At 43.6% G+C, this 25851-nt stretch overlaps 1 protein-coding gene across 1 annotated transcript in view; it reads left to right on the top strand.

Annotated features, from left to right (window-relative positions):
- The window catches only part of p (WD40 repeat domain-containing protein pink), a 37867-nt gene extending 15735 nt beyond the window's left edge, over positions 1-22132 (top strand). The window contains exons 13-22 of the mRNA XM_037421122.2: positions 1555-1672; positions 2035-3387; positions 6401-6562; positions 8413-8526; positions 8933-9040; positions 10227-10339; positions 11432-11717; positions 19171-19312; positions 19981-20113; positions 21719-22132. Of these exons, the coding sequence (XP_037277019.2) occupies positions 1555-1672; positions 2035-3387; positions 6401-6562; positions 8413-8526; positions 8933-9040; positions 10227-10339; positions 11432-11717; positions 19171-19312; positions 19981-20113; positions 21719-21801 (2612 nt within the window). The 3' untranslated portion in view covers positions 21802-22132. The remainder of the gene's footprint in view (positions 1-1554; positions 1673-2034; positions 3388-6400; positions 6563-8412; positions 8527-8932; positions 9041-10226; positions 10340-11431; positions 11718-19170; positions 19313-19980; positions 20114-21718) is intronic.
- Positions 22133-25851: the final 3719 nt, after the last annotated feature.

Raw genomic sequence — 25851 nt, 5'->3', positions numbered from 1 at the left:
TAGGAGATTAGAGCGGGCTCTGCTGCGTGATGTGGCGATGTGCGCTCATTGCGCCACCTTTCTGGTAACGCCGAAAACATAGCAGCGGTAAGTGGTAGATATAAATAGCTTGCTGTTTGAATGGTGAAGAACGTTCTCCGGGGTGGCTCAGTGGTTAACGCCTCACTTTCACGATGCAGAGGTCCCACATTCGAGTTCGTGCGCCGGAGTGTTTTTTTCTGGATTTTTTCTTCCTTGCGTTTTCACATATATAGATACGTATACATATACGGTACATGACATCGACGCCGGCGGCGAAATCTAGCCGAGAGTGTTCATATAATTGCTATCGCAATAAAAATCGCCAGGCCTGCGCGGAGCGCGCAGTACAGTCACAGCGAAAGCTGAAAGAGCGGCTTTTCAGAGCCTTTTCTAATCACTCTTTGGGTAACTGCTACAAGCACACTTGCTGGGTACCCACTATTCCATAAATAATCATAATTGCTGTATAATAGGCTGGAATTCACTATTCTATCCTTCATCATCATTCAGAGAAACATGGTATCCAGTGCAGACTTCCAAAAAAATTTGTGCAAATTTTTTTGTGCAGTGGCTGGCGATGATAAAGAGTTATGTCTAAAGTGGGTATGCGACGCAGTTAATATATCATCAATAAGAAGTTTTTTTTAATGGGTTGGAGTGTTGGACGATTCACTCGTTATGCAATTTGCATTGTGATGCCTGGTTGTTCCTTTACTGTTCTAAAACATTTTATTACTCATATTAACGCGATTCCTTTCCTGACATCAAGCCTACCTAAGGAAAGTTTAAAAATGAGTTCCAAGCACCAGCATGGTTCAGAGATGGAATACTGGGCTGGCACGCAGGGGGCCTGGGTTCAAATGCCACTGTGTTCTCGATGTTTTTTGTTTATTGTTTAAAAAATTTTTTTTCGTAGCTCGTGCAACAGTGATTACAGACGAGACCTGTGTTGTGAGACCTGTGTTGTGAGACCTGTGTTGTGAGACCACACGAGACCTGTGATGTGATATCATAACAGCTTTCTCTGTAAAACACTACGCATGCGCGTTAAGACCTGCAGATGGCGCATCAAACGTACCGATGCATTCGCAAGCACCGTGCAACGAACCATATGAGCGCGATAGAATAACACCTCCATTTTTTCACCTGTGCACGAAAAGGGATCGGTACTTGTTAGAACGTGGCCAAAATTGATCACTATTTCCTAGGAAAAATGCACTTTCTGTGCTTTGGTGTGGCGCAGCGTTCGATATAGCGGATGTGCCGCTGTGCGAGAGTTCGATATACGGGTGCATTGGTCCCATACTTTTGCATAGGAAATTCAAGGGGTTTTCTTAACTGTTTGATATAGCCAATAATCCCAAGTTTGATATATCCGGGATCAACTGTAAGTGACAGCTAATGCACTTTTCTGAAGTCTTCTCTACCATGCATTTTAGCAGAAAACTCTCAAATTAGGTGCATAGGCAACTCTACTCTATTTGTAGTGTAGTAATATTACTTATTGCCTTTTTCTTTTTTTTTTTATTACAGCTGATCCTAACTTAAAGCCTGGAGAAAAATTCAGCAAGCACCTGACTCCAAAGGATGAGTTTTGGTCTTTTCTTCCCAGTGTGAATAGTAGCTTCATAGAAGCAACCTTGCGGGCAAGGTAAAACTATAATCTTTTGTAATTTGTCTTGTTTTGCTTTTTTTTTCCTGTCCTTCTTTTGCTGTATTTGTATTTCAGCTTTATGATTTTTTCTGAATACTTATGAGAGTTGCAAATTAATGCCAACAGTGACATACACTATGACAAGTGACAAAAAAAATTGCCATTTTGTCTTGAGTCTGCTATTTTCAATAATCTGAGACTGTCATTACTAAATTTTCTTCATGTGCAAGCATGAGCAGAGTTAGTTCTAAAGCTCATCTTTCTCCATAATTTACGATGACTAATGTTTACTACACTTGTTGAGTTTCACCAAAAAGTGTTGCGCTTGATCGTTAGCATATTTGTGTTTCTTTTTTCAGCGCAAGTGCAAATGACCCCAGCATATTCTACCATGGTCCCAGCCTTGTCATGGTTCTTGAAGAATGGCTCGAAGCTTTACATTCCACTCAGATTTCCATAGTCAACCAGATAGCATCCACGGAGACTGCGAAACTTCCTGCCGTTATAAGCCACTGTGATAGTGTACAGAAGTCTCCCGATGAAACATTCTCTTCTCCCAGCTCCCATTGCGACACCAAAATCAGCGAGCAACTGAACCTTATAAAATCCATCTTCACGAGCGATCCGTTTCGTCTCCCCTCCGAAGTGGCCGAGAAAGCCAAGGAGCTGGCAATGCTGTGCTTTCAGACCCGAACCCTCGGCACCGTGGAGAGAGTCGCCGCAAAGGTGTCCGAAGTCGAAGGTCGCGAGAAGCTCGCATCGTCAATGTACAACGGCAGCTCCGCGGCCACAGATGTGAAGCTGTCCAAACACGGTAGTACAAATTCGCTTTGCAGCGAGGACGCTTCAACGCACTGTGACCTCAGTCTCTCTATGCGGTCCTCGGCATCCGAGAAATACGGGTTCCACCTCTCTGACATGCCGACCGTTGACTCGTGCAGCGAATCCGCCATGTTCCAGAGCATGTCATCGTCTTGCGGAGGTCTCTCAATCAACCTGGACTTCCGGCCTGAGGAATCGGTGCAGCAGCCCAGTGCGCCCTCTGTGAGAAAGACGTCCTTCAGTCAGTGCAGGCAAGAGACGAACGGTGACAGAGCTGAGGGTGCAAATCAGCAGCGAGGTTCCGAAGAACTTGCCACTGTTCCAAGTGCTTCTCCCAGTCATTCTCCCCTTACAGAGAATGAGAGTGTTGGAGCGCATAAAGCCATAGCAGTGCCAACAGAGGGCTCTAGTGTTCTTAAAGACGAGTGTTTGAATGCTGTCAGTATGAATGGTTTTGCATTGCACCAAGGAGCGAATTCATGTGAGAGTGTTGCAGGCGAGGGTTTCACAGGCCAAAGAAACTTGTCAGTTTACAGTGATCTGTCGCCTAGTCAGGGTTCCCAAAGTGAAGCTACATCAGTGTCCTGGATGCCAATGATTCCACAGAGTAAGGAGAAGGCAGAGTTGTTCAGAAACCACGTGAACGATGCCAAAACTGCACTCTTCATCCGGTATTACTTTCATCTCCTCGATCTTGAAGTTTTGTGGGATGTTGTGCAACTGACGGAGAGTCCGTGTTTTGAGACGTGGAGCACTGTGGTGTTGGGTGTGCTTCAAGAGTTGAAGGGTCGACATCGGAACGAGGGTGGTCCTGAACATCTAGTCATCATTGCACAGCAGATGCAAAACATGGCCGGTCGGCCGTGGCTGCTCCTTGCCTACTTTATGCTGTAAGTTACATGTTAATGTCCCATCTTGAAAACGTATGCTATTTCAATTAATGTCCTTAACAGCTGTGTTTTAGTTCAGTTAAATGCAGTTTGCTAAACTGAAACATGCAGCTCAGTGGGACTCAGGTGCCATACACACATATCACAACTAAGTTTAAGACATGTCATTGGCCCAATCAGAGGAGGACCAGAAGAATACTGTCCTAAGGCTGCTGCTTTTTTTTTTTTTTTTTTTTTTTTGCAAGCACAATTTCATTCCAAAATTTGGAGGGAGTGGAGCTACTGGAATTCAGAAGTGCATGTAAATTATTTCTTTTTTTATTTGAAATTTCTTACAGGCCTGTTGGGCATTGTGTAAGGGGGGCTCTAAAATAACATCAATGAGCAAAAATTGTAAAGGAATCGAACACCACTAGCAAACGACAATTAAAAAAATTGAATGCTTCATACATAACATGTACATAATGCATAATACATAGTGAATAAATACGTGGTGTATACATAATAGTGGTACAATACACATATATACATATACATACACCTGTATACAAAAATTGTGCTTTTATTAATGGACAATCAACTACTTCAGTGGAGATGAGCAATTAGTTGTTGGTGTATGTGTCGGGGTTGGACAATGAAGCTATGTTGTCTGGCAGGTTATTCCATAATATAATGGCTCGTGGGAGTGCTCATGAGTTGAATGTTAATGTATGGCCATATATGCATGTAAAACTTTAATTATTATGTAATGTTCTGAATGTTCGGAATGGCACATTGAGATGAAATGAACGTGACCTGTCAGAGTAGACATACTTGTGGAATAATGCTAGTAGAGCTATGTCACGGCGCATTGCTAAGGACTGTAGGCAAAGATAGGTTTTAATTCATGTGATACTGTTGTAGTACATATAGTTTTGTGATATGAACCGTGCTGCCCTATATTGGATGGATTCTAGTGCGTTGACCATGTTAATAGGATGGGAAGATGAAATGGAGGATGCGAACTCAAGTTGAGGGCAAACAAAGGTGAGGTGAGCTAGTTTATGAGCCCACCTTATGTAGGAGGCAGGCCCTATTAGTCATTTTTATGGCATGTTTCTAAGCCAGCCTGCCTAAAATGACATCTCTTATGATAATGTAAATGTGTTTCCTTGATAGCTTTTTGCTTCCTTTGCTAGAGCATGCTCAGATAGACGAGGGTGTTCTTATTTTTATTTATTTATTTACTTATTTTTGTACAGCAATGTGCGATTTCAAATAATCGGCACCTTTCTTCTGTATGTCTGTCTTCACAACTACTATTTAGTAATGTAATCGGAAAGCTTCATGTTCTAAGATGGCCACTGATCCGTTTGAATGTCAGAATAGGGCTCTAGGTCTGGTAAATGTAATCAGCATGGAAAAAGATTATGTGATAGAATGGGGTCAACAAATTTGTAAGCATGAGATGTGGTCAATTGACTCAATAAAGAGGTGAATGGGGATTTATCGTCTGACTGCGTGCACTTTCCAAATGCAGTACCGTATTTACACGATTGTAAGACGACTCGAATGTAAGACGACCCCCCATAAATCGCATCGCAAAAAAAAAAAAAAAGAACGCGCGCATTTTACACAAGGGAAATTTATTCACGTGGTTGCGGAGGATTATTCATCGTCGCTGGAGTCATCCTCGCTGGTGCTGCTGCCGTCATTGCTGCTGCAGTCCCACAGCACGTCGTCGTCAAGTGCGAGTCCACACTTCGCGAACGACCGCACCACGGCATCGCGTGGGACGGCCGCCCATGCGGAGAGGACCCACCCGCACACAGTAGCCAGGGAGGCTCTCCTCACACGCCCGCTTGGCGTAAGTTCGCGGCTTCCTGACGAGCGCTGAGTGTTCGAGCGCCGAGTGTTCTTCGAGCCTACGGCACTCATGTCAGACAGAAGTGACTCGAGAGAGCCGGTCGTGGACACAAGCGACAGGAGCACGCGGCGACGCGCCCGCTTAGAAAATTGTATCACAAAGAGGAGCTCTTCCGTCAACTACCAATACCCCCCCTACGGCGGCTCCTTCATCGATTACCGGTGCTCCCTCAAGAGCCGTGCGCTCGTCATAAAGGCACTCATAATGTGCGCAGTAGATGCTAAAAAAAGAAAAGCTTTTGTATAAGCACGCGGAAAACTATGCGCTTTGGGTTGAGCGGGAAGCTATTCGAGATGACAATACATGGTTCGATTTCGATTCTAAGGTACATGGTTTGATTTCGATTCTAAGACGACCCCCCAACATTGGATTGTCAAATTTGAAAAAAAGGGTCGTCTTACAATCGTGTAAATACGGTAATTTCAGAGCTGAAAGGCTTCTTGTGGAATAGCACATTATATTATTATAACTGCTGCTTGCTGGGGCAAGACTTATGTCAAATTGCATATTTTTGCACCTTTGATTTCACTCTGTGACACACTGTGTTTTGACTGCGAGCACAAGCAGTGTGCGGTCGCAGCAGGTAACATGAACATAACACTTTGGTCATTTTGTTGTTAATATTAGATTCAGAACTGTGACACACTCCATGCATAATAATGGCTACTTGTTTTGCAACATAAAAGTATGAAACAGTGTTTCAGCAAGTTATGTGGCACATACCTCTGTCTTGCTTGCAAATGTTACAGTTAAACTACTTTTTTTATCACATATGCGTGCAGACAGAAGCCAAGATTTCCAAATATTTGTCTGCTACATAGGAATCGAGTAGTATAAGTACCATAACTGTGGTATTATCTTTTAATACCACGGAACTGTTCCCACTCTTCAGTGTTCCTTGTTGTACCGGACATAACCTGTCATAATAGTTTTTTTGTCTTTGTGTTGCTTTATAAAGCATCTTGTGCGTTTAAAGATTGCAAAATGGTTGCTGCGTTAGCTCGACTTACCATTTAATTTTTATCAGTCCTTTTTGTCCAAACAATCAATTATAAGCCATGCGAGAAAATTTCCGTGTTTCTAATTAGCAGCGACGCTCTCCTGCAGATTGCACGAAGTGGCACAGGACAAAGCAGCGGACACCTTCGCCAAGAAAGCCAGCAGTCTGTCGGCAAGAGACATTCTTTACTTTACTCAGCTGTGCAAGGTGGAATCCCTTTTTCTCGGAGCCATGCAGGGTGCTCTAAGCTGCTTCACCTTGCCGCAGATGTAAGTGCACACATTCATCAACCACGCCTTTGAGAGTGTTTCGCGCTTCTACTAAATTTAGGAGCACACCTGTTCTAGGGCTAGGCCTGATGATAGATGAGTATACTCTTTGCATGTCATGCTCTAGTTCCCAGATAAGGTGGTAGCCAGACAGTGATACGGGGAAAGGCGGCTCTACGATGAATATGGCCCAAGGTCACTGTAGCAGGGTGAGATAAGCAGGGCGAACGGAGGAAGTGCCTCAGACAGGCTGGCCGACGTTTCGATAGAGGGGCCTATCTTTGTCAAAGTCGCCTTGTCATTCTTCATGTCTTGGTTTTAAGGGGGTTGGTATGGACGGCATGTATGAGCAGGATGGGTGTGACAAGCGCTGGCACACGTCCTATCCCTTGCATCTCGGCTCTACAAACAACGTAATCACAGACACCCACAGAAATTCGCAAAACATCACGGGAAATTGCAAAAAATCATAGAGGAAACACACAAGAACTATAGCTCTGCCCTTTCTGCAGATTTCACACTGAGTGGAGCTGTGTTAAGTTTTTCTTTGCTGAAAATAGCAAAGGCAAAAGCTGTCACTCTATTCTCATTGTAAAGGTGAAGCTTCACGGCGGTGGCATACGTTCAGCTGTTGGGTTGACCTTGAAAGTTAAACGACATCAGAATCTCGACACTTCTGGAACTGGCCAATACCAGGTACTTCAGAAACACAGTGGTTTTACGTTTTCCTCAACAGTAGTAGCAATTTTACATGTACAATTCATGGAAGTATGCCTGTTTTTTGGGCAAGGAAATCACGAAGGGCGGTGTCAAGGGGCAGAGGCTTTGACTGTTTATTGAACACATAGTACAACGAAATATATAGGCACAGACATGCTGAACAAGGTAGGTAAAGTTCGAGTGCATACCACCTTAATCTCAACCTGTGATCTCAGAACTTTCTCTCTGCCATCGAGAGACACAGTGAAGTATCATAGATACATAAAGAACCTTGTGCTTTTATATGGATTGGCTGCAGCTATTCATGTCCCTTCTGCCCAGAATCTGAATCTTGTTCAGGCATGCTCACACTTATGTGAATTGCATTAAGTCAATAATTGTGCCCCATCTTAACATTTTAGCGAAAGCTTGTGTTCCACGCACGCTCATTGACACACCTTCCTATCTGGCTAGCATACATTTTGTCGCAGGATAGTGGAAATTCATGACCAATGCTAGCGGCACATTTTGTGTATGACTCGATCGTAATCTGTAGTTTGTAATCGTAATAGCAATCGTAATAGCTCTCAAGCCACTGGACACATGACCTGAGCTGCTGTTAGCCTGTGCCCAGTAGGGCACCTGGCAGTGGGCAGGCTACTTTGCACGCTCAAGAGATTACAGGCACTGGGGATGCAGATCCAGTCATTCTACAAATCCTGAAAGCGTTTCCTACAAAAACTGTTGTAGAAATTTTGTTGTGTTTCTGTTCACTTCTTGTTATCTTTGATCGAATATCTGTTGAGATTCATTTGAATGTAATGTAATTTCTATACAAAGAGTCTACAGTTATGAGTATACAGTTAAATGAATTCTTGCTAGTGTGTTCAGCGGCTCGGAAACATTTATTTATTTATTCATTTATTAACATGCCCCTAAGGGCTCTTCTTACAAGAGTAATACATAAAGGAGTGAGTGCATTCGAAAATGAAGGAGAAAATAAAAAAAATGTGGAAAAAAATTTGGGAAATCTTGGAAAAGTTTCGTGTAGGGGTTAGGAGTGGGCCTTTTAAAGAGATTATGGCATTGCAGTTTGAAGTGTGCATTCTTGGCTTCCTGGTTTGCATGTGTACATGTGTGTGTTCTTCTAGGCTCTCATCACTGCGCAAGTACCTTGAAAATGAGGAAGTTCGATGGGAGTGGGTGACACAGTGCTTGCAATCTGTAAATAACGAGTGCCTCAAGTGTTCCTGCGGAGCTCCGAGGTGAGCAAAGTTTCTAAGAGGATATACGCTTCCAATTTATGCTTCGACAGCTGTACATGTTATGCATGCGGGCTGTTTGTTACACTTGCTTCATTACGTTTGGATTTTAAAGAATTTTAAATCAAACCCACAAATATCCTGTAATATTACAAGCACTCATAACAGTGTCAAGCTTGAGTGATTGTTTGTGTGCCATCAAAATACCATGAAGCAGCAAACCTTTTTTCAGAAATTGTGGTTTGACACCAGCTTAGGATAGAAATTCTGGTTATGTTGTTGCCAGCTGCAGCATAGCCATCTCCAGGTCACATTAACAGAAAAGGACCTATGAATCTCTTGTATTCTGAAAAATGTTCTAAGCCCATTTGCTGCTTGCTTTTCCTGACTTTTTTTTTTTTCGTTTCAGCTACAACTCGCACAAAAGTAATTGGCCTATGTATGAGCACTTAAAAGCTGTTTTGTGCAACAAGGACTGGATCTCCCAGAAGAGCTTGGAGCTTTGTCGGACATACGCGTAAGTCAAATGTGTTTGTTGTTTCGTTCCTTTCGGTTTGACGACACCTGTAGCAGCTCTTTAACCATGGCAGATAAAATCGATGGAAAGCTCTTCTTTACCATAAATGAGAAGGTGAATGGGATGATCATCATATCAGTAGTTGTACTAGTACTGATAGTAGTAGTACTGGTAGCAGTCGCATTAACGGTAGAAGTAGTACTTGCAGTAGCAGAAGTACTAGTAGTAACAAAGCAGTCTTAGTAAAAGTAGTAGTTGAGTGCAGTGTTTGCAAAGAAAGGTGACTGCCCTGGCTAGTGCAGCAATGTCATAGGCATCACGTAGATACAATATATTGTCATAATGTCGTGATGGCACGCAGCAAATCGTTTACCTTTTATTGCCGAGTGTTGTGAATTCGCGACATACCGAAAAACTCCGAGCAAGCGAGTCACAAAATGCATGCCGCCATGAGTGCCGGCTGTCAAGTATGCATGAAGAATGTAGCTTTCAGAGTGAAAAATCTAGCGCCGACTCCTCTAAGGCATGTTATGCTAGAAGCACTTGTTTTGTAGCTGATGGCGGAAAGCACGTGCAACAGCTGTCGCTTCAATTTTTCTTGCCTGGGTGATGTACTAGGTTCTATCTCCAATAATTTTGTTTATTTGGTGTGTACGCACTCAAGAGAAGGCACATGACATGTTACGTAGTTCTGAAGCATGTTTTTTGTTGTAAGTTTCTCGCTTCTGTGGCAAATGGAGGATTTGCGACGTACATAAAAGTGTGCATTAATGTAGCATTTTAGGTAATTTCACTGTGAAATTATTGAAAGGCAGATATTTAAGCTGAAAAATGGAAACAATTTTTATTTTGTATGGCAGTTTCATAATTTAGTCATGAAAGGGTTATTAGGGTCATAGCTAAATTCGGATACAACTTTAAGTAGGCGAATGAAGCGAGGCATCTCTCTGTGACCAACAAAAGTCGTCTACCTCATGCACTCAACAATGTCTTCAAGGGTGAGGTCAGCAACCACGCGGTGTATGACGTCAGTGTAGAGTGCGCGCTCTTTAGTGCAGGCTTTTGTTTCACTGCTTTAAAGGAAGTTGCACCGGGCTATGGCTACTTTTATGACTGGATTACTGTACTCTGGACAAGACCATTTGGTTACTTGTAACAGTTGATTTCATACTTTCACCCATGTTAGGTTTTGGCCTGGCTATCTCTGTGCACTGAAACACTTGGGCCATCGGACAGAGCATCTTGTGAATGTGATACAGTTGGGAGATGCTGAGCTGCTTATGCCGGACAATTTTCTAGGTAAATATTTTTTGCCAGTTATAATATATCGATTTTACACTTGTATTTGCTGGCAACTGATTTGTTTTCGGTTTCTGTAAAATTGTGTTACTATCCGAATCACAACTATACATTAAAAAATGCTGAAGTGGAAAGATTAACCTATAATTCTTCTTGATGGACAGTCTGGAATGCCTAGCAATGTTGTTTGTTTCATGTCAAATATACTATGTCATTTCTTTTAAATGATCACACAACGAGTTCACAGTTGGCTTTATTCAAATTTTATCATTTTAGTATTTATTATGAGATAAACAAAGATTAACTTGATCATCATAGTTAACGGGCCTTGAACTGCTATCTGTAGTGTTGCTAAAATTATCTGCATTGAACACCCAAAATTTTAAAATATGTTTCTTAAGTATACCTTTTCATCTGGAGGGCATCACTAGAACTGGCACCTTCAAAAATTGTATACTTTTTTTTCTATCTGAAACAAATGCAAAACTATGTTATAGGGCTGTTAGAACTGATGTCATTAGCACTGCATTCATCTCATCCTTTTCCGTCCTTGTTTGTTCGGTGTACAAAAAGAAGTCAACATGGATTGCCCACATGCCCAAGCATACGTGTTTTTATGTGATGTCATCTTCCTGCAAGAAGCGGGTGCAACAAACCGTGGGTAATAATATAAACAAAATCTATGGATATGTACTACAGTTGAACCCTTAAGAGGCATGCATCAGACAGGAATTCTTTTTTTATGAGGTGTTTTTATAAGCATGGTGTACCAGGTGTGTGTTTTTTTATCAACCTCTATTTTGATGTAAGCACACTGGTGTCTCTTATAAAGGGGCTTGGCTTTATAACAACATAAATGGCAAATGTTTTTGTTGCTCTATCTATGGCAAAAAACTTTGTTATTTCCCAAACTAATAGCATAAATGCTCCAGCATTGCAACTTACTACAAGTATAGTCCGAACTAGTACATTCAGTGGGTCCCTAATTTGCTGAACTTTGCATTGTTCTTTACCTTAAATGGCATTGTTTAGACTCGCATGAATCACTCAAACTCATTTCCTCCAATTGCTGCCCCCCACCCCCCACTCCAGGGTTCGTGCCGGAGTCCCCCCAGGAATGGAAATTGGCGATGGAGCTGGTTGGGCGCCACCGCACTGAGAGGGTCGTCGTCACGTGCCTGTCGTGTGGAAAGCCACAGAAGTCAACGGAGACCCAGACACCGCTGACATTGCAAAGTGTGGCACAGCGCATGCTGGTATCTCTGGGATTTGAGCAGGCAGCAGCCATACTGCACGATCTGAATCTGCCGCGCAACTCCTTGGGCCAAGGATTCTACCTCGCCAGTGTGCTTCTAACGCTTATCGAACAGCAACAAGCGTGAGTTGGTAATTCTTTTGAGGAGGGGTAACAATGCGAGGAGGCAAAGCAGAGTCACACATCGCTTACTTAATTTGACATGCATTCTATGCATTGCTTCTAGAGCCATCATCGCGCACGTACTAAGGCCCCATTTGTGCCTGCCAATTTTCGACAAAACACTGGAGCGGTCCTGCTACTTGGCAGTCACTAATATGTTGCGAATACACTGTTCTATTCAAGCTTTCTGTAATCCATTATTCCCATGATCAGAATTTGGGGACATGTGCATGTAGCACCATCTCTCGTCGGCCACAGTGGCGGCCTGCCGTAACTGAATGTAAAAAGGCAAAAAAAAACTATATTGGATGAAAAATGCTAGTTATCAAAGACGACTTCCGGTTTTATACAGCAGAGACTAATTTGAACAATCAGGCAAAGTTACAGTGTCGGACTTCAAACCCACAGCGTTTCTTAAGTATGATGTCTCGTGTGTTTCCATGGGCGGTGTTCAATTGTCGTGGCAAGCCACACGCCTTGTAGTGCGATGCTGTGATTTTGCCAGTTATGTACCTGTGAGTCTCTGCTGTATCTATTCCAGAGTCATTTTTGAGCCCCGCCGCGGTGGTCTAGTGGCGAAGGTACTCGGCTACTGACCCGCAGGTCGCGGGTTCGAATCCCGGCTGCATTTCCGATGGAGGCTGAAATGTTGTAGGCCCATGTGCTCAGATTTGGGTGCACGTTAAAGAACCCCAGGTGGTCGAAATTTCCGGAGCCCTCCACTACGGCGTCTCTCATAATCATATGGTGGTTTTAGGACGTTAAACCCCACATATCAGTCAATCAATCAGAGTCATTTTTGATAACAAGCTTTTTTTCAAGAGATATGATTTTTCTCACCTATTTTCCATTCAGTTGTGGCAGCCTGCCGTTTCTGCTGCCGAGAGATGGCGCCACATCCAGATGTCCCCAATTCCTAGCAATGCTTCTATTCATTGTTGCTCTTTGGCTACAAGTTTATGTGTGCAGAGTGCCATACCAGGCGTCTGGTCACAGCTGCTGCATTTCAAAAATAAGCAATTCTTTGGCACAAAAGTAGTACTACGAAGTTCCCGAACCGCTATTTCATCAATTAACATCGACTGAATATTTGCCTTCGGTGTCCTTTTAACACACCGACAAAAAAGAAATAACATTAGTGAATTTTAGGTTCAAAACGAATAGGGATTTAGTTAGAATAAATTCAAATTAGAATTAAAATACTATATATCCCATATTATAAAAAAAAATCTGCATATTTGTCATTACCCAACCAACCTGCAAAATATTTTTTTTTCAAAATTGAAACAAGGCCTGTGCTTATGCTATTCTTTTTGGCTCAAAGGAAGTGGAAACAACTTTGAATAGTAGCAGGACTTGTCCTTCGGTAGAATGCAAGCGATAACCTGTAAAAAATTGTTACAGCGAGCTGTGATGAAATGGCTTTATTTACAAGAGGTGAGCGATGGTCGTTCGCGGCAGCGCACTGCGATCTTGCCAAGACTCTTCGTCTTCCTCTCCTTCTCTTCTCTGCCTTTTACTAGCCCGTTACATTCCCCCGCAAGCAGACGAAGCCAGTAGGGCCAGTTATGATGCCCACGGAGGGTATAACGGTTTCAGGCGAGCAATGTGAGTGAGCTGCGTTCTGCTCGATCGTCGACCATTGGACAAAAGACGAGCTATTACGTAAGTGAGCTGGCTGAGACGCTCCAAAACTAGAAATGGGCCTGAATAGCGTGACAGAAGCTTTTGACACAATCTACGCTTGCGTTGCGGTGTCCAAAGCAACACCAAGTCACCTTTTTCGAATAATACCGGTTTGTGACGGTCGTCGTAACGTTCCTTCGAGCGACGTTGAGAGGCCAGAGTTCGAAGACAAGCGATTCGACGGGCTTCTTCCGCGAGGCACAGGGTGTCCGATACAGAGTCGTCATTGTGTACAATGAAGGGTAAGAAAGTGTCTAGGGGGCTTAGTGGCAACCTGGCATACAACAGATAAAATGGGCCGAAGTTTGTTGTTTCATGTTTCGCCGTGTTGTAGGCATACGTGATAAAAGGCAGCACTTCATCCCAGTTCTTGTGATTGGAAGAAGCGTACATGGCAAGCATGTTGGTCAGCGTTCTGTTTGTCCGTTCAACGAGGCCATTCGTCTGTGGGTGATACGGTGTGGAATGACGGAACTGTGTCGTGCACATGCGTAGTAATTCTTCAACGGCATCGGCAGTGAACTGGCGGCCACGGTCGCTGATAATAACACGCGGTGGGCCATGGCGAAGGACCACGGAGTGAAGCAAGAAGTCCGCCACGGATGCCGCGGTAGAAGAGGGAATAGCTGCGGTTTCGGCATACCGCGTAAGATGATCGACGCAGACGATTATCCAGCGCTTCTTATTGTTAGATAACGGAAATGGACTCATAATGTCAATTCCTACTTGTTCAAAAGGCGCGCTGGGTGGTGTTAATGGCTGAAGGGGACCTGGTGTAGCGGTGGCCGGGCGCTTGTGACGTTGGCACGTCTCGCAGCTAGCGACGTCGTTGTTTCGTACATCTTGGGCCAGTAAAAGCGTTCCTGCGTGCGGTTCAGCGTTCTAATGAAGCCGAAGTGACCGGACGTCGCATCGTCATGCATGGCACGTAGAACTTCGGAGCGAAGGCTCTCAGGGACAACTAGAAGAAAACGTGCTCCAGGTCTGGAGTAGTTGGTTTTATAGAGCAACTTGTCTCGGACCGTAAAGTGACCGCTGTGATGGGAGGCACGTGCGGCGGCAAGAAGAGGATCCAGGTTGAGATCGTTACTTTGTTCTCTCTGGAAGTCAGCCACGTTGGGGAACGTGCTTGTAACAGCGGCAAGGCAATCGTCAAAATTCTCAGCATCGCAGTCGGTAGTCGCAAGAGGAATCCGGGAGAGGCAGTCTGCGTCAGCGTGATGACGGCCACTCTTGTACGACACCGTAAAGTCGTATTCCTGATGTCGTAGCGCCCAACGTGCGAGGCGGCCAGAGGGGTCACGCAAACCAACAAGCCAGCATAACGAATGGTGATCGGTAATTATCTTACATGGCCTCCCATAAAGATAACAACAAAACTTTTGTATGGCGAAAACAGCTGCCAGACATTCCTGTTCCGTAACTGTGTAATTGCGTTCAGATTCGCTCAGGCATCGGCTGGCATATGCCACGACATGCTCTGCGCCATTGTGACGTTGTACAAGCACCGCTCCTATGCCGATACCACTAGCGTCCGTGTGGACCTCAGTCGGGCAAGATGGATCGAAGTGACGCAACAGTGGAGCTGACGTTAGTACAAACTTAAGTTGTGAGAATGCGGCGTCGCCCCGCCGTGGTGGTCTAGTGGCTAAGGTACTCGGCTGCTGACCCGCAGGTCGCGGGTTCGAATCCCGGCTGCGGCGGCTGCATTTCCGATGGAGGCGGAAATGTTGTAGGCCCGTGTGCTCAGATTTGGGTGCACGTTAAAGAACCCCAGGTGGTCAAAATTTCCGGAGCCCTCCACTACGGCGTCTCTCATAATCATATGGTGGTTTTGGGACGTTAAACCCCACATATCAATCAATCAGAATGCGGCGTCACATTCTGGTGTCCAGTTGAAGGTTGCATCCTGTCGCAAGATGCTTGTCAGCGGGGTACACGATCTACACAAATCGTGGAACGAAACGACGAAAATATGTGCATAGGCCGACAAATGAGCGAAGTTCTCGTGCGGATTGTGGTGGTTCAAAAGAGCTCACTGCTTCTATCTTGCGAGGATCGGGTCTGACGCCATCCTTGTCGACCAAGTGCCCAGCACCAGAGTTTGACGTTCGCCAAAGCGCCATTTTTTAAAATTTAGAACCAGCCCAGCTTTTTTGATGCAGTCGAGAACAAGACTGAGACGGTTGTTATGTTCCTCAAATGTACGGCCAAAGATCACAACATCGTCAAGGTAGCACATGCATATCTCCCATTTTAGACCACGTAATACTGTGTCCATAAATCTTTCAAAGGTGGCTGGAGCATTACAAAGGCCAAAAGGCATGACGTTAAATTCAAATAGGCCATCCAGAGTTACGAAAGCAGTCTTTTCTTTGCAGCCGGGTTCCATAGGTATTTGCCAATAATTAGACTGCAAATCAAGCGTTGAAAAATAGGAAGCGGGGTGCAAGCTATCTATGACGTCATCAATCTGCGGTAAGGGATATACATCTTTCTTCGTCACAGTGTTTAGACGCCTGTAATCTACACAGAATCTCCAGGAACCATCCTTTTTTCTGACAAGAATTACCGGGGCTGCCCACGGGCTGGACGACTCTTGCTCGACACCTTTGTTCAGCATGTCCTTTACTTGTTCGGTGATAACTTTGCGCTCAGAGGATGACACTCGGTAGGGCTTTTGGCGGATGGGGTGTGCAAAGCCAGTGTCTATTTTGTGACGAGCGCGGGACGAGGGTAACTGAAGGGGTGCATCTCTATGTTTGAAGTCGAAAGCAGCAACATACCGAGAAAGGACCTGCACCAGCGCTTGCCGTTCCATTGTACTGAGAGTCTTGCTGATCATACCAAGCATTAGATCTTCATTATTGCGAATATCACAAGGAGAGGAAGAGGTGGTGAGGTCCGTAACTAGTGCTGCTATTGAGCTGCGTGAGGCTTCATCGAAGAGAGCTGTCTTCATCCCACGAGGAAGCACAACCGGCATGGCAGAACAGTTCGGTGCCCACAATGTTGCTACTCCTTTTGTCATGCACACAACAGAACAGGGTACAAGTATGTCCTTCTTAGAACAGTTCTTGCGTAGAGGCCCCACTACGAGGTCAACACAAGCAGCATCAACCGTTGTGGAAGAGACTCGAATGGGTGTCAGGCACCAAGATGGTGCTATCACTTAATCAATCACACTAAGTGTGTTCCTGTCTTCGCCACGGTAGTCTTCTTCGGAAAGCAACGGTAGAAACAAATTGTTTAATGATATTTCCCCACTACCACAGTCGACGGAAGCACCGCATTGCTCCAGAAAATCGATACCAAGAATTAGATCGTGCGAACAACGAGATAGAACCATAAATTTGGATACAAATACTTTTCCAGCCAATGAAACACTGACAATACATTCACCAAGAGGATTAAGCTACTCGCCACCTACACCACGAAAGGTGATTGTATCGTTCCATGAAAACATAACTTTGCGACCTAAGCGGTTTCTGAAGGCGAGGCTCATCACAGACACTGTAGCCCCAGTGTCAAGTAACGCCACGGTCGGTATTCCATCAATCAACACATTCACTTTGTTTTTCAGCATCACAATAGGCAGAGGTATATCTTGAAAAAACCTACCGGCGACCTCACCTCCATTGGCCGCGGATGCTAGTTTCCCGGCGGCGGCGGCGAAGAACGATGCAGAGGAGACGGCGAGCGACGAGAACGGTTGGATGGCGGTGTCAAACTCCGCTCGGATGCTGGCGAATCGTTGCGTCTAGTCTTGCGTGAAAAACGGTCCCTCGTAAACAAGTCGGTTGTCCGCATGTCCTATGAAGCACCGGGTCTTGGTGGCGAAGACATGGCTGGTGTCCTTTGTGATTGGCGGTGTTGTTGGCGGCAATACCGAGCGATATGCCCAGTGAAACCACAGTTGTAGCACACGGTAGGGTCACGGTTTATACTGTATTCATCGGAACGAATCCTGGGCCGCTGCTGTCGGCGAGGAAGTTCGTTATCAGGTGAAGAACTGGTTTCTGCCATTCTCTGGAATCCATTGTATTCGCCGTAAGTTGCATCTTGGTAGTAGGATCGGTACTGTCCTTGCCGCAGCGGGACGTAGTCCGGCTTGGAGTCCTGAGTATAAGAACGCGGCTGTCCTTGTTGTGATCCAGTGTCATAGGCAGGGCCTCAATCGTAGAGACGTGGCTGATACTGAGGTGTGGTATTAGAATCCTCAATGCCCTCCGTCACTCGGTGCGAGGAGAATGAAGAAATGTTTCGCTCGAACTCTGTTGGCAGGTAGGGGGTATGATTGCTTGGAGGGTGTGCCACTTGCACGTACAGGCCAAGTTTTTCGCGTACTATTTGCCGGATTGTTGATGCAAGATCAAGCGCCTGGTTGCTGTCTATACTCGCGATAGTCGTCACATTGGCTAGCCTGCCGAACTTCGGTGTGATGCGCCTCGTCTTTAGTTGCTCAAAAGTGCAGAAATGGCGAATGACATCGGCAACAGATGTCATGGTGTCTTTCGCGATGAGGAAACTGTAAACATCCTCGGCGATTCCTTTTAGAATGTGCCCGACTTTGCCTTCCTCATACATTCTGGAGTCAATGACCCTACATAGCTTTATTACTTCCTCAATGTAGGTCGTGCAAGTCTCACCTGGCACTTGAGCACGTTGCACTAGCATCTGTTCTGCTCTTTTCTTTATCGTTGTTGGGTCGCCGAAATGCTCTTTGATTTAAGAAGCAAATCTGTCCCACGTCGTTAGCGTTTCCTCCCGATTCTCGTACCACATTAATGCAGTATCCGTCAGAAAGAACGCGACGTACAAAAGCTGAGAAGCGGCATCCCATTTGTTGGCGGCGCTTACCCGTTTGTAATGGATGAGCCAAACCTCGACGTCTTCACCTGGTCTGCCGGCGAAGGGACGAGCATCTCTCAGCTGTGGAGCCGAACTGGTCGGCGCAGAAGTCGAGAGGGGTCGGTGTTCATCCGCATTGTGGGACATGTCCAGCCCAGATGGATTCGGTGGAAGTCCAGCAAGGCAACGGCTCCGTCGAAGAACTTGCGGTTCAGCCTCCGTCTTTGGGTGTCGATTACCCAGCACGTCCACCACAACTGTTACAGCGAGCTGTAATTTACAATATGTTGCATTGTAAAATTTACTATACTTAGAGCATATAAGTTGGTGTAACAAGCTTTTAAACTGATGAAATGGGCATGGTGAACCAATGTGAGGGTGAACCTTGAAGTGAAGCTTCATGGCAATCCAGATTTCTTCTGGATAGATGTTTTCAGGGCTTAGCACTCCTTCACTGCAGTGAAACCACCTTTACAAAAATTACATCCAGACTAGTAGGCACGCATTTATTCGTTCATGTCCAATACTTCGAAATTTTCAGTAATTTAAATTCAAATGAAAGCGAAATTGGAATGTTTTACTATTCGTTCTAATATTCAAAGCATTCGATTATTCGCACAAACCTACACATTACCCTTCATCATCCCTAATTTGGGATGGTTTCTTGTCACTAACGCACATGCTCAGCTGTCAATTTCTTTGTGTGGGAGCTTCTTTCAGCAGATCTTCGTTTACAAGTATTTTCTATTGTGCATTGATGCTGTTAATTTGCAAGTTTTGTGATAGTTTTTTTTTTATCAGTGCAATTCTCTAAGACAAAAAAAAAATCTGGAGAATGCCCGAGTGACGGAAGTACATACACATGCTTTCTGTGCAGTGCCCTAAGCCACCGCATGTTGTCTCGCCTGGAGAGCTATGTCTGGTCTCGGAGACCCGTCACGCTGCCGCCTCAGGTTGCGGATGTCCTCGACAGGGAGAAGCAGGGTCTGGCCGGCCATGACGACCTGACGGACGTGCAGGTGAACATTTCAGACTTGGACTTTCTGGGGTGCGACTTTACGCTACCGTTCTATTATAGCTGCGGGTGAACGCAGCAGCAGAAGCAGCAGTCATGTGATGCTGAACCGTGCTGGTGTGGATTTCAGTTCAGAGCAGGAGGTATGGCATTATTCGTTATGAGTACCACGACATTTTTGCTGCATTGAGTTGCTGTTTGCAGCTGAACTTAATATGTCAGATTTGTTTCCTGTGTGTAGCCTCTTTGTCTAAGTAAACTTGACATGGAATGAGGATTGCTTGACAAGGCTTGGGTAGTGAAACTGGGATCTGTTTCTCCTTTCTCCAAAACTAACAGGTTCTATGTATCACTGATACGTAAAAAACGCTCAACCTCGCTAACATAGCATGCTATAAAAGATTTGTACTATGAAGTTGCTAAGAGAATGACAAGCTGGGTAGGTTGTGTGTAGTCATTTACTGAAAAAAAAGCATCCCTCAAAAAAAAAAAAGAAAGAGAGGGAACGGCAGTACTGTATTTTTTTCCTTTCTGTCTTGTCTTCAATTTTTTTTATGCTGCTTTTTTTCAAAAAAAAAAAAAATGGAGTTGCTGATTTACTTTTCAGGCAATAAATATGCTGCACCGATGCCAGAAATTGAGACCCTTTTTGTTCCATTCTTCACTCTGTAGCTGCAAGGATCATTTGTGGAGGAGCCTGAAAGCCACTGGGGGGGCAACATTCCTCTTCTCTCAAATTGTCTTCTCTGCGGCCTGCCTCTGGGAACGACTGTTGATGCACATGCCGTCGTTATGTGCCACTGTGGTGAGCATATGTTCTTCTCATCAAAACTTGACTAATCTGACCCTCATTAGTTAAGGGGGCAGACCGGTCTTAGACACTTTTTTTGTTCATTTCTTCAGTGATCTTGATCAAACTGCTTAGGATAATGCAGTTTTTTTTCAGCTGATTTAAAATATTTAATTATTTTTCCTGTAACTCATCTTGTTCCAGAGATAACTGAAGTTCACCCGCTATTGTTTAAGGCCACCATAGAAAAAAGTGCTTAATTAAAAGTAATATTTAAGATATGTCAACATAGACTAATGACTATATAGTATTGAAAGTATGCAAAAGTTTTTTTTGTTTTTAGGCTTTTCTTGGTTATTTGACATTAAAATGAACTATCCATTTTCAAAAGCAGTTGGAATTGTTTTACAATTTTGATGAGTAATTAATTAAAAAGACTTGTGTTTTAAATTCTGCTCCCATACTTGCATTCTACACACATACAGGTTTTCATTGAAAAAAGAATTATTGTTGTACTTGCTCTAGCTGCAAAGATATTGAGGCCTCAAAATTGAACAGTCGTAAATTTACTTCTTTGAGTAAGATGGAAAAAACTGAAAAGACACAGCTTCTTCAAAAAGCAACTATCATGGTGTGCATGTTTTACAATCCTCATAAAAGTGCTCATAAATTCGTAGCAGAGCTTCTAACACAGGTGCCGGCAAATTTTAAAGAAGCCTCGAAGTCGGTTCCCCATTTTTTTGCAGGTTCTGCATGTTAGCAGCACCAAGAATCGGGACAGTTAGAATAACATTACAAAAAAATTATCACTACCTGGTGTGGGAAAATTTGCAGAGAGATAGACAAATACTTGCAGAAACCAATTATGTCAATTTTAAAACATGAATTTTTTTGTCACTTTTTGGTCCCAAAGACCAGTCTGCCCCCTAACAAAATTGAATCAGTTCAGTGTCGCAAGATGTTGAAATGAAGTACAGACTGCTGGGTAACCCCCCTTTGGGCGTGTGTGCACATATTTAGCCAATATGGCTCGTTAGCAGTGCAAATGGCTGTCATTCTTTCATTATTGAATTTCGCATACAAGTTGCAGCAGAAGCGACAATGACAAATGGTGTTTGCGATGGCTTTGTGTTTCTTTCGTGAAAGATAAAAAAAAAATCTGCCGAAGTTGACTTGTCAATCGTTTCAATGTCACATACTTTCTGTATTAGTAAAACAGTTAGCCGCTATTTCGATGATGCCATGAAAAGTTGAAGTGAAATTTCAAAGTACTAGTAGCCTGACTTTTATTATATCTAGACGTCTTTCTCTGAGACTAGTTTCCTCCTCTTGCGAAAACCATGTGCAGGTTGAAACCAAAATATTTCTTGTGTGGTTCCTCTGACAGTTTCATACGTTGCTACTGTGTGCCAGTTAGTTGCTGAAATATTTGAAAGACTTGTCCTTTCCGCATTCATAAACTACACATTAATTTGAATTTGAATGTCATTTGAATGAAGGTCATTTGAATTAAGGTAATATACAAGCAATGAGACATATGGCTAACAAAACAACTCTGTAAACAAATTCAATACCCCGTGTAAGAATTTCTGTAACTGTCAATTTCCCCCACAATTGCAGGTCACTGCTTCCATGAGAGCTGTCTTCCTAGTCCAGGAGACTTTTGCGTAATCTGCAGCGAGGAGGAAATCTGGAAGCGGTGATAGCATTTGTGATGTTACGGCACGTTTGAGCCAACGAATGGCTGCCCGCCGTGCGGCCAAAGCAACAGCGCCTTTAACTCCTGCCAAGACGCTCCTAAGCGCAAGAAAGTGTTTGTCGTCCGATTTTTGTTTCTTTTTCTTGCTCGCTGTGTATGTGGTTGCGTCGTCAAGACAACGGCAATAGCGGTACCTGGTGCCATGTTGTGTGCTAGCCCTTGGATGTATGCTGTGTTGTCCTCAGGCTGAAGTGTGCGACGTTGCGGCATCATTGGCATTTTTTATGAACGTTACCTGTTAGCCAGTTCAAACCTCTCAGTAGTTAGGGACTTATCCCCCCTCTGTAAAGGCCTAGACAATGTTTGCTTTACAGCCTGTTGGCAGGTACGTAGACCATTTGGGCAATGCTAGTACACGCGCCTGTGTACAAGTGGTGGCCACGTGGAATACTGTTTCCGACAGTTTCCGATAGACCGGGGAATGTCAAACGTCCGCATTGGCCAGTGCAGACTTATGCATCTGGCTAAAAATTACGGCGTACTATTTTTCGTGGTGTGTCGTTCTTGCTGAAATCACTGGCAAAGGTTGTTGTCTCAAAACTGCATCGCTTGGCAGCCATGCAAGAATCGCACTTCAGCTGCTGTCTTAGCCTGGACAGTTTGGTATAAAGAAACGTGTGACAAAATTACGTCTAAAACGCACATTTCATGTAGTTGCCATTTTTATGTCTGACTCCCATTTTTCCCTGAGAACTGCTTATTTTTCATCATGGCATTAAAGTAAGCCAAGTTTGATCTCTTTGAGACAGTATTGAGACTCTAACCATAATGTTTTGGGGGTGCTATTTTATTGTAATGTTCTTGCAACTGTCGTCCCGGGGCTCAAGAAGAGATGGTGGTAACAATTTAGTTCCTTTAAGTTATTTTTAATTGAGAGTATATTTTTATCTGCATATATCATATCTGCACTCTGTTGAGTGTGTTGAACTGGTTCCTGTCGGCGAATGGACCTGACTTACGAATTTTGCTGGTTCAAGGCGATGAACTTTAGCTCGCAAATGTGAGCAAAACTTTTTGTATTCCTATCATATTTTATGCTGTATTATTACACACATTTGATGACTCTGCTGCTACAGATACTCTCTGTCATACTTTTAATAGTTTTATGTTTGTTGCATATCATTTTGTGATCATCTGTGAGCAAGCAACTTCAATTGTATGAACTGTGTTCTTGACACAGTCGAGCATCACAATGAAAACTGTTTGCTGTAAATTTGGTATTTGCAAATAATTAAGACATGAATTATTGAAAACTGGTCTGCGATGAGGCCCCCGCAAAAATCAATCTGCCGAGCTGGTGTGCAACTGTTATAAAATGAGAAAAACATTTTTGCTGTGAATTGTGGACAACATTACAAGCTGGCAGTTTTGCGACCTGTTGCTGAAGCGTAAAGGCTGTTACTGTCATTACCGTAAGGTCCTGTGCTGTGCTTGTTAACAAATTTTACTGGCTTCTGAAAAAGACTACAACAAAGCGGCTTGCTGGTCATTTCATTTTGTTGACTATTTTTTCAGCTGTTGTAGTACATTGGAACTGTGCTGTCATTTTGCCGTTAAAATATAGGGTGTTGAATCCTTCTGCCAACAAGAATCGGTGACTGTAGCTTTACCTTGGACAAGTGGGGGTGTTTTTGCAGTGAAATTTGTGGACCTTACACTTTTGAGGCTGACCGTGTACTGCTTAAGCATTTGGTAGTCATCATATTAATGGAAGTTTGCTTTGCTATAGCAGATACCAAATCAGGCCTTGAGCTCTTTGACATTGTTGTAATATTTCCTGTTGAACTAGACGATGACTCTTCATATTGTTTTATCACGTCCCGTAACTCACTATATCAGCATTCTTCGCAGTGTAGCTCCTCCGTATTTATGGTTGAAAATCGTTCCATTTCCTTTGTCTGAGTTTGTGACAAAATGGCTTTTTACCAAAAGAAACAACAACGAACAAGGTATTTTGTTTTTCTAGTCTCACAATACAGGGCATGCTGAAGCTTGACTAGAGAGTCAAAAAACTAACAAGCCCAATTTAAAATCCTAAGTACGTGACTATATATTGCTGTGTATTGCTGGTGTCTATATTTTAGTTTGCTCTTAGTCTTTTCTGGTCAATTTACATTGTCGAACAGTCAAACATAGATACGTACAGCAAAATTGTTACCTCTTATTTGAGGAGTCACTTTGGGTTTCATCGGCAACGAGTTTATTTGCAACACTCGTGAATGGCACTACATTTAAGGCATGCAATGGCATTTTAGTATGTGCATATTTTTTGCATATTCTCAGTGCATCTGAAGAACGTGGCTTTAGTATGATGTTGCCTATGTGGTGTAGTTCAGTATAAAGGACTCTTCAGATTATCTGCCAGCTCATTTGCCCTCAGATTTCACATACCAGAGTACTAGAACATCGCCACTTATTGTAGTTGCATAACAACACGCTGAATGCAATGCTTTATTACTTTGTTCAGAACAAAACTTATATTTGTCATTATGTGATGTGAAAAGGTACGCATGCACTGATAAGCTCTTTATACTTGTTACGTTAGATATCTGCACCTGCACAAGTAAGAGTCGATCAGGAGATGATAGAATTGCATTTTGTACAATAGCCTCAAGGCTAAGCTCGCCACAGACTGCAGTAACGAGAGACAAATGTAAGACTCACTGAATCACTTTTGCCAAGACAATTTAATGGACGAGGAATGTTTCTGTCGTACGGAGGTGTGCTTACCAAAGCATGTATTTTCTTTGTATGCCTCACAAGGTATAGTCAATAATTAGCCTTTGAAATTCGCCTTTGAAATTGAATAGCCTTTGAAATTCCAATAACTGCATGCCCTCAAAATTGCTTCAAGGCATTGTAGATGTGTGTTATGTGCTGTCGCCATTTAGGTGACTAGTTTAAATGCCATCGATTTGTTGATGAGCTTGCATGGGTGCATCTGTAGTGAAGTACCTTATTTTCTTAAACATTTATGCAACCAGCATTCCACATTTCACCTCATCTCCCTTAAGCAAAAGGCAGCTTACCTCTCAAATGAATCGGCCACCATGCTTCACCAGCTTTTCTTGGCATTTGCCAAGCAAAATTTTTCTAGCTATATGTACCTAGATCAGAAAGAGTGTTAAAACCTTTTTAGCAACTCGTTGAAGGAATGAGATTGAGAATCATTATAGTAGTGTGCTGTCCACATCTGTCAACGGGTGGAACTCTCTTGCACTGAACCGATACGTAAAAGCTCTTTGAGCCAAGCCTGTTTGTGATTATGTGTTTATTGCACGTGAACAAGGCAACAATATTTCGTGTTATGTTTTGTTTTGACCACTCTGTACTACATCGTTTGTTAATTCATCTAGTCCCCTCCTGAGCCTTGATGGTTCTCGGCCATCGACTTAGGTGCTAGTTTGACAGGCATTTGCTATAGTGCGCAAAACTCATCCCACTTGGATGTCTCCAATGAATGCCCGGGTGTTTTTCCCATGATTGATGCAGTGTCGATAGGAAGTGTCTGTATCAGCCGCTGACGAGTGAAGGCACCCACAAAAGACAATGATGTAGTTCTATACAAAAAAACACATAGAAGCTCTTGTTTATTCACACCGACTAGAAAATGCACACGCGGATCAGATTCCATCCACTTGCTTGTTTATGTACAATGTTAAAACTTGTTCTCCCTCGCTGGCATCGGTTGTTGGCTACCTGTGCAGCGCTTACATTCCTCTTCTTCTTTACTCGGAGTGTTGCGCATTTGTGAACGTAAGGTTCCTGTGTCAATCAAGCTTGTCATCGCAGCAACGTGCAAGTGAAAAAGTGTGATTGCAAAGGATTGCTTTTTACATTACATCACCCCATCTTTCAACGCTTGCATTCTTGTCACAGAAATAAATTAGTATGTACATAACATCACTAGCCATTTCTTTTTCATACAGAGTACTGGGGCCTTTGCTGAACAGTCAACTCATCATAATACCATCTCCGGTCATTGGTTATATCA

Source organism: Rhipicephalus microplus, chromosome 2, assembly GCF_043290135.1.
Source record: "Rhipicephalus microplus isolate Deutch F79 chromosome 2, USDA_Rmic, whole genome shotgun sequence".
Lineage (NCBI taxonomy): Eukaryota > Metazoa > Arthropoda > Arachnida > Ixodida > Ixodidae > Rhipicephalus > Rhipicephalus microplus.
Note: the sequence above shows the minus strand (reverse complement) of the source record. Positions and strands in the feature narration are given on the sequence as shown.